The sequence below is a fragment of the Epargyreus clarus genome, unplaced genomic scaffold (assembly GCF_041222505.1).
Source record: "Epargyreus clarus isolate Ecla_fem2 unplaced genomic scaffold, WU_Ecla_fem_2.2 ptg000009l, whole genome shotgun sequence".
NCBI classification, from domain to species: Eukaryota; Metazoa; Arthropoda; class Insecta; order Lepidoptera; family Hesperiidae; genus Epargyreus; species Epargyreus clarus.
Genome location: NW_027332217.1, coordinates 8198085 through 8210290, shown reverse-complemented (window position 1 = coordinate 8210290; position 12206 = coordinate 8198085). Strand labels below are relative to the sequence as shown.

The window sequence follows — 12206 nt, the reverse complement described above, 5'->3', positions numbered from 1 at the left end:
GGCCTTACGTGAGGGTCGAAACAAGGCTTGCACACATGAATAAGTAAAGTGGGTCTTTCAAAGACTCTTAAGGTTGCGCCTATAAGTATAAAGCGAGTGTAGTTCCCTTTTGCTTAATGTACGCCTTCGTTTAACGACCCGACGCCTTTCAACATGTCTTGATATTTTGCTGCGATATTTATGTAACATATATTCTAATAGTATATAAGATAAAGTATGTTTTTCTAAAACTAAACTTTTAGTTGTCATTTTTATTTTTTTTCCTATTGCTCTTAGAAACTGTCCTTTTAAAAATCCACATTAGATAAAAAATAATTGGACTATATTTTAAATTAGACGGATGTGGCTAATCTATTTAGCATTGCCTTTATTTAAGACGAAATACGTTCGCAAAATTTAAGGGCAATTGGGTAGGGTAAACCGATTTAAAATTCAGTTGAAAGATTTAACAATCACATACATACGAACAATTGAATTTGAAGAAAAGAAAAAAAGGTAGATACTCTACTTAAAAAGAAAAGAAAACGGAGGCAGTGTGAGATTATTTATTGAACAAAGACAATATACAACAACCCATCTGAAGGTGGTAGAACCTTTTGTGGTTCGACTCTGGCGGCTGCGTGTGGCGGCGTGTGGTAAGGGAGACAGACTTTTCCGAGGCGTTCCAGCTTAGTCCTCAGGGGTAGCGGCTCATCTGTGGCCGACCTCAGGTAGGAATATCTAATCTTATCTGGGGTTGATTACAAATATCCATGGGCGGCAGTAGCCACTTACCATCAGGTGAACTGCATGCTCGTCTGCTCTTATATTATAAAAAAAAAAACATTTATAACGCCATCAGTGATTTCACATATTCACTATTTTGCTGAATAAGATCTTTTTTCAATTTGTTTATTGCATTTAACATCTCTTCATCGGAAGTGTAGGTGTCATTTATTTCCTTGCATTTTTTCAAAAAATCAGTAATTATTTTTTGCCCTTCTGATGTTTCTTTTGATTTCACAGAAGTCTCCACTTCGAACAGATTGGTTTCCAACTGCGCCTGTTTGGCTTCTGCGTACTAAAATGAAAACAGTTTATAATATAATATGAAGGAATTTATTTATAATATAAATAGAAATCAGCAGAAAGTTTATATTGCCGGCACATCGGCCCGTCAAAATCTCGGTGCCGATCTACTCGAAATATCGGCGGCCGGGATGACGGTACTCGGGTGACGGACGTGCGGTGGACAAGCGGCTATAGTAAATGTATGTACGCTAACAAAATAAGTCACCGATATCGGTCGTGGTGGACAAACTATCGCCGTCACGACATATTAGAATCGGCCCGAATAAATTTAGATTTTTCCGTGTGATAATGTAATCATAAAATCATAAGAAATATGTTTTCAGCTATGCGAACAAACGGCCATAAATAGATTATAATAAATATAATTACCTCAATTATAGAGTCCGGCAAATCAGCCAACTTAGCGACATGGAGTCCCAAAGAGTGCATGGCGGGTCCTGGCGCAATCTTATGCAGTAATAATAGTTGATTGTTCACTACAGAGGCTTCGGCATGTGAGTTGACAATGACGCCAGGATGCAAACTTGGTAAGCGGGTGAGCTCGTGGTAATGGGTTGCGAAGAGACAGAAGCATTTGGATTCGGTTGCTAGTTTCCTGAAACATATATTTTTTATATTAATAATTATATTAAACAGTGATAGCCTAGTAGTTACGAAACGGCATCTCGATCGAGGGGTGCGAGGTTCAAATCCATAAAATATGTGCGTATTAGAAATTAATTATCACTTGCTAAACGGTGAAAGAAAACATCGTGAGGAAACCTGCATACATGAGAGATTTATAAAAAAATCTCAATTGTATGTGAAGTCTACCAATACGCACTTGGCCAGCGCGATGGACTATGGCGTAATCCTTCTCATTATGAGAGGAGACCCGTGCCCAGCAGTGGGGCAGTAATGGGTTGATGATGATGTTTTTTATATTATAGTAGTAGCAAACGGCACGTCCCACCTAATGGTAAGCGGCAAATGCCGTTCATTAACTATAACTCAATTCCAGATACGATTAGAGAACTACTTAAGGTTGGTCATAGATGCGTTGCTACCCTTGAGGACTTAATGGAAGGGCTTACATGAGTGTTTCTTCCTTGTCATAGGAAAACTAGAACAGCAGGGTTTACATTATTGCTATGATGTATAAATTGATGAGTCAAACCGCAAAAATTACCACTTTCATGTGTTTCTTGCAAACCAGAAGCATCTAATGCTGTCACAAGCTCTTAAGAGCATCTATCGTTACAAGAAAAAGAGTTTGTCATTTTGTCTATATCTTTTATCATTTAAAAATTTCTGTTGCTTACTCAGCTATCGCCCAAGCTATGCCGCATCCTTCATATGTCGATGTTCCTCTTCCCAATTCATCCACTAACACTAGAGAGTCAGGAGTCGCTGTCTGTAAGAAAACATTTACTATGTGTAGTAAGAATGAAACTAGAAAGATCGGATGACAACTGCTTTATTCCTATAAAGAGGGTTACTGCAATATATCAAATACACGTGTAACCCACAACACTGTGTCGTACTTCGACACCTATATAAAATTTTTAGGTCAATTGCTTGGCGATAAATTATTATACTTATTTGTCACCCATGTTTGTATGCAATATGCGTGATACTCGCAAATTACTCATAAATCATTCACACAGATTTTTAAACGAAGATATTTCACTTTTTTATATCCCTTACCCGCAGTATAGCGGCGGTCTCGACCATCTCCAGCATAAAGGTGCTCTGTCCCTTATCCTCTCTATCAGCGGCTTCAACCCTCGCACACAGGGCCCTTAGGCGCGGTATGACTGTGTTATGACTGCGTGTAAAGCGGGTACGGGGCAGCCCGCGTGCGCTAACAACACGACGATCCCGCATTTCGATTTACTACGAATATACGTGCCCGACACTACCCGTGCGAGGCACGGTATGACAGAACTCACGCAGTCGGTTTATGACTTGTCTTATAGCTTTTCGATCGCACAATAACTTTGCCTTATTTTTACTGTTTGTCCCGATGCTTATGTTGGTTTGTACGCAATTTGCGTCATACTCGCAAATTACTCATAAATCATTCACACATATCTTTACAACTTTATACATATATATTTCATTTTTTTATATCCCTCACCCGCAGTATAGCGGCGGTCTCGACCATCTCCAGCATGAAGGTGCTCTGTCCCTTGTCCTCTCTATCAGCGGCCCCGACCCTTGCGCAGAGGGCCCTTAGGCGCGGTATGACCGCATGTGACGCAGGTACTGGACAGCCCGCGTGCGCTAACAAGGCGGCGGTACCACACGCTCGCATCCACGTTGACTTGCCGCCCATGTTCGCACCCGTCACTATGTGCATTACGCACTCGCCTGCAAACATGAACCGTGTGTGTTTGAAGGTGATAGAACCCTCTGTAGTTCGACTCTGGCGGCACCACCACCACAACTATTTCTACCTAATAACAGCAGTGTTAGGCGCTGCTGTGTTCCATTTTGAAGGGTGTGGTAAGGGAGACAGACTTTTCCTAGGCGTTCCAGCTTAGTCCTCGGGGGTAGCGGCGCATCTGTGGCCGACGTCAGGTAGGAATATCTAATCTTATCTGGGGTTGATTACAGATGTCCATGGGCGGCAGTAACCATTTAGCATCAGATGGACTGCATGTTCGTCTGCTACTCCTATATTATATATATATGTGTGTGTGTGTAAAAAAACGTAACACAGACATCAATATTAAGACCACGTTTTGATAGCAAAAGTTAACAATTTCTTTAATGTCACATTGGCCACGAAAATGGCTACAATATAGAGGAGTCTCAAACATTCCACCACAATGCTTTAATACTGGTTAGTGGATTGTTTGAAGGAAATACGCATTATATAGATTAAGGTTTGTAAATCGACCAAAAACTACGAAAAGCAATAATATTCTAAACTTAAATGTTAACATTAGCTAAACGAGTGAACATAATAAAATATTTCAATGTTTTTTCAAATACTGGTCATAAAAGACTCCTTTGATTCTCTATGTACCAATGTTAATATATTACCTTAAAATACCTTACCTCGTTTGAATATAACATCGTTAGGAATATAGGAGATGCCCTCCTGGACTTCCAAGCAAGGATGCCGTACGTCCTTTAGCACTAACTCGTCGATATTCTCCGTGATAGTTGGTCTGCAGTATGGATAGGGTGCAGTGGAGGCAGCCACTGCAAATGCGACTAACACATCCAGTCGGGAGAGAATGTGTGAGAGACAGAACAGACACTCGGAATATCCAGCTGGAAATACAATAAAATTATATTAATAAGTAGCCGGTAGTATTATTTGATCGCCATAAAATTATTCTGATTTGATGTTACGACAAAATATACATTTATTTATCTGAACAAGGAATGAACATTTAAAGAACTCGACTAATTTCAAATATGGCAAAATTGACAAAATTAAAATTTCTTCTAAAAAAGCAAATGGACAAGATTTAGTATTTATTTTTGATTAGTAGAGTCCGCGTCAAACTACTAGTCCGCTCTGAATATAGAAATGAGTCTACTTCGAGTATACTACAATAATTACCTGCGATGCCAATAATTTCTGAAACAACTTTATCCTGTTCCTTTTCATATGTAGATTTCGTTTGTGTGTAGTCTTCACTTATACTATCCAAAGTGTTTGTTTTGAACCTAACTCCTCCTTTTACTGCATCTATTATTATGTACTTCTTGTTACCACGCAATGTTTGTTCTTCTTTTAAGGTGACTCTGAATTACATAAAAAATAATGACAGTGAGAATGAGTGATATAAGTAAAATTGATTTAATAAAGATTGTCGAAGTTTCTAAATCTAATATGCAAGATGTCTTGAAAACTCTTGGGAAAACTAACGCCATCTCGTGATGAGTTTTTGAAAGTCAGCACGTGTATTCTTGTTTTATAATTGGTGTAGTATTCCACGCCACATGTGGGTGGCGCTGTTAAATTATAAATAATGTCGTCGGGACCGCAGACGAATGCTATTAGCGTACCCGTGGTCCCGACATGCGGTCTGGAGGAACACCGCTGGGTTTTAGCCGATAGGAGTCCGGCATATCCTTGCCGCTGCCTCTGCTGCTGAGAGTAATCCATGCAGGGTTTCCCCATGTAAAAAAAGGTGGCGCTACTGTTTAGATTTCTTTGTAACAAGACAACATCAAATCTACTAACATGGGCTAGGTATAAAACCCAATTATTTATTTATTTATTTTTATTTATTTACTTTTTATTGACCATGTTAAAAACAATGTGGTGCAAAAGGCGGACTTAATGCTAAATATCATTTTCTCCCAGTCAACCTTAGGTATGTGCAGAAAAATTAAAGGCGGTACAACTATACTAAAATAATAATAATAATAAATAGGAAATAAAATTAAATGAAAAAAAGGAGAAAGGAGAACATAAAAAAAGAAAGAATGAGAGAAAGAGAAAAAAAAATCACAATTACACATAGGACATCGCCTTACAAAATGAATAATGTGTTTACCTAAAATAAAACCCAGTTTGGGGGTTAATTTCCAGTTTGATGGTCTTCCCGGCGTCGAGGCCCAGGTCCCGCGCGGCTTTATTCAGCTCCTTTTCGGCGGATGCTTGCAACTCTTGCAACTGTTCACTAAGGCTTTGCAGTTGCTCGTCGAACGACGGTTTTACGAGGTAGTCGCCTGTAAAATAAAGATTTGTAATATAAATATCCGACCCGCGTGGCAGAGCGGCCACCATACCGGTCTGACGCGCAAAGGGTCCCGGATTCGATCCCCGGCCAGACAGATATCTAAATGTTGAATTTTGATTTCTGTTTCTGGGTCTGGGTGTTTGTGTATTTGTCTATGTGTGTGTCCATGGCACCCACGACACAGGGAATCCTAGTGTGGGGCTGTGAGTGTAGAAAGTGTTTATTATATTTTTATTTATATTATGTGTTTTTTCTAGTTTACCATTTGCCTACTTTAATAATTTAAATTTACATTAAAATTACGCTTTTTCTTTTTATATTAAGCAATGAACTCGAGAGGCAGATGGACGTCTTGTATTTCGGGTTACACAGTTTCAGACAGTTCACCATCAATCATAATGGATTACCGAAGGAGATTTATTTAGGATACCGATTTAAGTCTGTTTTGAATCTAGTAGCAAGTGGACAAGAAATCACGGTTTACAAATGGTTATAACCTGTAAACACTTGTTACTAACCTCAAATCGAATAGGATCCTTACCTGAAGTCGATTTACATTACCGTGTTACGACATTATGACCATAAAGCTGGAACGTGACTTGTAGTGAACACACACACTTGAATGTATTAAAACTTCATACATTCTTACAATAAAAATTAGATGGAAGTCCACAGTTTCTGACATTTTTAAAGTCTATTCTTATTCTCACCTCTATCAACAGCATCCATATCAACGGTAGCTTCGATCATCTGCTGAAATTTATCCAAGTTCTCGGTAAGCTCGGATATGGGCTCCGATAGTGAGGAGTGCACTGTAGAGTGGTTTGCTTCAGCGAGACATTGAAGAAGGGAAGGCAATCTATTGACAGCCTGTAATTATTAATAGAACGATTATGCTTTATCCGGGAAGATATCATCATCATAGCGATTTATAGAGTAAAGCAGGTCTTGCGTTTCTTTTTTTTATAATATAGGAGTAGCAGACGAGCATGCAGTCTACCTGATGGTAAGTGGCTACTGCCGCCCACGGACATATGTAATCAATCCCAGATAGGATTAGATATTCCTACCTGAGGTCGGCCACAGATGCGCCGCTACCCCCCAGGACTAAACTAGAGCGCCTCGGAAAAGTCTGTCTCTCTTACCACACCCTTCAAGCTGGAACACAGCAGCGCCTAACACTGCTGTTATTAGGTAGAAATAGGTGTGGTGGTGGTGCCGCCGGAGTCGCCGTACCACAAAGGGTTTTACCTTCAAAACTCCACCTTCGTTTCGGTGGAAAGGTATGGATGTAGACTGATATACATATGAGGCAACAAACTTAGCCTTCAGGAGTAACAACGCATCCGTGTTTGGTTTCATTTAGAATCCTTTTTCTATGTTCCATACGTCCAAGGGTAACAGTGACCACTTGCTATCAGGTATAGTCCGCGCCAAAATGCTGGTCTGCTCTGAATAAAGAAACGAATCGAATAGCAAAGTGTAGATATTAGCGGGACGAAGACAGCGCGGGACCCCTCCGTGCACCCGTCCTGCGTACATAGCTGCGGTAGTATGACTTCAGAGCGGACTAGCAGTTTGGCGCGGACTCTGCATGCTCATTTGTTACTTCATTCCTATATAAAAGAAATATGTTAAAGAAAAAAGAGAGAATTTTCCTCTATTTATTGTGAAAAAATGCGAAGATAGCAGGCCTAAAAAAGCTGCACAAAAAATGACTGCAAAACATGTACACTATTTCCCTTCTATATATCGACCCTTCTGTGCTCGAGATAAAAACACAAGAACAAGCAAGCACACAAAGAAACAATCATAAACACACACATTCACAATCTATGCAATATCAATTTCTATGGAATTATAAAACACAAACCTGATAAATTTTATAACAATCGTGTAAATTCGCCTTCTTCCTTGTGAGACGTCGAGCCAAGGCTTGCAAGTCCGGTATACGCCTTAGATGTTCCTCATGCAGTTGCAGTCTCAGTTGAGAATTGGATATTAGCAGCTCAACTACATCCAAACGCTCGTTGATCAGGTTTATATCGCGCAACGGCTGCCTTAGCCATTGTGCTAGCAGACTGAAAAATAAAAATAAAAAACTGAGGCCTCACAAGTTTGGTAGGAATATGCTTATTATCTGTCATTTTATACATAGTAATAATCTTTCATTTTTTTTTATTAAAGTATTAAATGAGTAGTTATAGTAAATGGTTACAACCACCTATGGACTGAAATAGATCTGCAATCAAATAGATAGGATTGGAGTCTTACTTCCAATCAGCCACAGATGCATTGCTACATATAAAATTTGTCCCATGTAGGTGTTACTCCCTTACCAAATTGTTACTGTGGTTAACACTGCTTTTTTTTGCTTCAAACCAAATACCGACTCGAATTATAAAATTTTGTCACTATCTCACAACATTACTAAAAAGTAGCCCTTTAACGCTTTTAATTCAAAGTAATATCACCTTACAAACGGCTAAATAAGAAGTTGTTTGTTTCTTTAATTATGTGCAAACGACTATATAACTCACCGTTTCCCTGGCTGAGTCCGACATCTATCCAATAGTCCTAGCAGCGAGCGACTTGGGGCGTGGCCGTCCCCCGGTTCAGGCAATACGTTCAATGCACTCAACGCCGCTGCATCTAAATGCAGGAAACAGTCCGCTTGGATCGTGTTCAGGCGGAATCTGGAAAATAAATTTATTTTAATAAATAAAACTATTCTTAATAAATTTTCCTAAGCCACATATATAAAAGCTGTAAATAAAACAAGATTTTTTAGTATTTTTTAAAACTCATAACCCAAAAAAGTCCAAAAAAATACCAACGGGTGCACTCCGGGAGTGCCGGCAAAGTTAATACTTTAGAAACCTAACCTGAATAATCATCTATGTGCGTGTGTATGTCACTGAACTCCTAAACGACTGGACTGATTTTGATGAAATTTGTTGTGTGTGTTCAAGTGGACTTGAGAATGGTTTAGATTCACAATTTATTCCGTGAGAAAAGGTTTTTTAATTAATTTTTATTTCGTAAGTAGTTATAGAATCGGAAACTATGCATTTGATCAAGTGATGATCTTTAGCAAAGTTGTTGTCCAAGAGCCCACGAGGGTTTGGGAGTTGGTAAGACCAATTTTCGACAGATGGCACCACTGTCATTCCAATGCAGGTACAAATTTTCCGCTTTATGTATGTCATATTATTTCTTTAAAATGCGGGCGAAGCCGCGGGCACCACTAGTAAAATATAATACATAAAAATTGACACCCATTGACATATTTTTTCTATGCCGACAACGGATAACATCTTGACTTTTGCAGTTTGCTTTGCCGTCTTACGAATTTTCGATCAAGTCATGTGTCCAGACGCGAGTTTAACATTTTTTACACATCACAAAAAATGCACAACGCTGCTAAAGAAGTTTTCACTTTAAAAATATTTTATGGATGTGGTGATCAAAATAGGTTGCTAGTGATAATATTAACTCATTTTGTGTGGAATAGAAGATTGATGATCGATCTCAGGTAGGACAAAACCGCTGAACCCCATCTAATGCGTTCCTAGTCACGATTAGCGGTATAATATATTAAAAATAGAGGATTCTACAGGTTTTTATTAATAGTATTTGGTAAAGATTAGGTTTTACCAATGTTGGCTAGTAAGTGTTATTGTAGGGATAACACGATGAGTATTTTTTTATTTTAATCATCCTTAGAAGACATTTTAAACATCATAATCTTTTAGTGCGGCTTTTACAGTAATTAATATAATTATTTTGAATTATTACGGTTTTGATTGGGAAAATACAATACACGTACTAATGTATATGTGTTTATGTATAATTTTAGTATCTACATATATGTATGCATCATGTATATACATTATCAAGTTAATAGCTATTAACTGGAAAGCTTATTAATAATAAGTAGGTCGGCGAAAGACACGATAGCAACAAAGATCGGTGAAATGCATAAATTGAGAGTTATCTAAACGGGGTCAGTGTGGTGATTTATTAAACATGTCAATAAACTTAACGTCTACTTCGCCACAAATGTAAGTAACATAAATAAAAAGACAATAAGGACCTTTTCTTCTCAAGTGTCTATGACAGGCACAGTGGCGAATTAAGGTCGGCGCAGCTCTGGGGCGGAAATGTCTAAAAAAATTGATTTGATTTACATAATTATAAATGTCTCATAGACTAATTCGCCGACTAATACCTATTTCAGTAATGGTCTCATATTGATTGGTTCTGACTTTCTGACGTTTTTTTAGCTAATAATAAATTACGTACAAATATATTTCTTTTACAAGAACGTTTCAACTATAATAGTGATTTTTAGTTTTGTAAGGTTAGCAACTGTGTTTGGAGAGAGTGTTGGTTTTATACAATGGTTAAGCGAAAAATGAATAAGGGTTTAAGTTTGTTCAACTGTGTATGAGGGGGAAACCTTTAAAAGGTACCCGGTGCCGTGGGAACGACACAGGGCTATGTGGGACTCACATAACCCTGTGTCGCTCCCACGGCACCGGGTACCTTGGCTTACTGCACTAAAAACCTCCCGGTGACCGTCCTCGGCGCTGCGTAGAAGACTCCAGGATCTCCAAAGGAACGCAACCAGAGTCCTCTTAGCGCGTTGCCCCGTCGGGCTCCGCGCAGGTGAGCTTAACGCTCGCCGCACCAACTGGTGCGTACGACGGTATGCGACCACACATACCGCCGTCCTTCTTCCGTCCTCCCACTCTTGCCACCCACGACCCCAGAAGCCCCTTTTTTGTCGCTTCTTACGACCGGTGATACCGTAGCCCTATTCTTGTCCCGGAACTACAGGGATAAAGACTAGTGCCTAGCAATATGATTTACAATCACTGTAATAATAGGAGAAGAAAGACGGAAATAATACTTTATTCAGGAAAATGCAACTGAGTACAATTGTAAGTAAAGTAGAGTAATAAAGAGTTGATGAAAGATGGTGGCTATGCAAGAGGTAAACCCCTTATATATAAAAGACCTTATATCTGGAGCTGTTACATACTGATGTACGATTAAATATAGAAAATGATATCACATATTACTGATAACATACATTCACTTTAATATGTTTATTTAAATATTGATATCAATAAAATTGGTGTACACTCATAATATGTAATTTTCGAATGAAGCTTACGTATGGGTTTTATACAAATGTGATACTGATAACATACATTTATTTTTGATATGAAACCTTACCAATTATCATTTAATATAAACCTACAGCTTCTCAGAATAATTATATAGTCGTCAGATCGAATTATCGTTCAATAGAATACGTTGATAACAGGAAGTGCTATGCCGTATTTACGTGCAAAACTTTATAATCTACGGGTCATCAAAGCTATCGTCATAATGGTTAAGCCAGTGATAATTTATAATAGAGATAAATGATGTTATATTAATCGATATTAAATAGCACTATGATCCAGGAGCTGATATAATGAAGCTAACTATTAAAACAACCCGACCACTTAAAAATAATTTACTAAGTATTTTTTTAAGTATCATCTTTTATAATAAGTTTTAGCTGACCCGGCAAACGTTTTGTTGCCATATAAATAAAAAAAATGTTAAGGGTGAACAACCCTTATATATATTTTATATTTATACATCTATACATATAAATAAAATTGGAGTGTCTGTTTATAATACTGAAATAGCCGCTTTTTACTACTTGCATATGAATATACATACGGTACATACGCCAAAATAACATTTTTTGTTTGTCTGTCAGTTTGTTCTGGCTAATCTCTGAAATGGCTGGACCGATTTTGACGGGACTTTTATTGGCAGGTAGCTGATGTAATAAGGAGTAACTTATTTATTTATTTATTCACTCAAAACTTACATCTAACATTACAGGCCAACCTAATGCGTTAGAGTAGTGAAATTAATTAAAATATTGATAATCATATTAAATATTAATTGTTAATAAATACAAATTTCATCCAAAATTCAAATTAGTCAAAAAAAAAATCCTTAAACATCAAATATATTAAAGTAAACAATACTTACTTACTTAGGCTACTTATATTTTAGAACTAGCTGTGCCCGCGGTTTCACCCGCATTGGAATTACTTTTTGACGCGGATAAAACCGCGGGGCACAGCTAATAGTAAATAATATTATAAGGGAAATAAATAGTACATACCTCCCGAAATTGGTGCTTTCATTCAACAGTGCCGTATATTTGATGGTAGCGGCCAAGCTAGTCATCGCTAATTCTTTCCTGGTCTCCGGGAACGCATTGGCATCTTGCTGTTGGTCATCTTTAAACTTAAGCAGACGGTTCAAGTCTTGTGTCAGCCCCTCAGTTGAGAAGTCAGCTTTCTTCAGCCTTGTGACCGTTACGTTTGCTCTTTCCATGACTTTCTTTAAGGCTTTGAACTGGAAAACCGA

General features: G+C 38.2%; 1 protein-coding gene across 1 annotated transcript in view; it reads right to left on the bottom strand.

Annotated features, from left to right (window-relative positions):
• Positions 1–803: 803 nt before the first annotated feature.
• Positions 804–12206, bottom strand: part of spel1 (DNA mismatch repair protein spel1) — a 29373-nt gene continuing 17970 nt past the window's right edge. Inside the window, exons 6-16 of the mRNA XM_073076616.1 lie at positions 11959–12194; positions 8300–8455; positions 7633–7840; positions 6470–6629; positions 5574–5748; positions 4631–4815; positions 4117–4335; positions 3191–3423; positions 2373–2464; positions 1441–1666; positions 804–1060 (exon numbers count right to left, since the gene is read on the bottom strand). Of these exons, the coding sequence (XP_072932717.1) occupies positions 827–1060; positions 1441–1666; positions 2373–2464; positions 3191–3423; positions 4117–4335; positions 4631–4815; positions 5574–5748; positions 6470–6629; positions 7633–7840; positions 8300–8455; positions 11959–12194 (2124 nt within the window). The 3' untranslated portion in view covers positions 804–826. The remainder of the gene's footprint in view (positions 1061–1440; positions 1667–2372; positions 2465–3190; positions 3424–4116; positions 4336–4630; positions 4816–5573; positions 5749–6469; positions 6630–7632; positions 7841–8299; positions 8456–11958; positions 12195–12206) is intronic.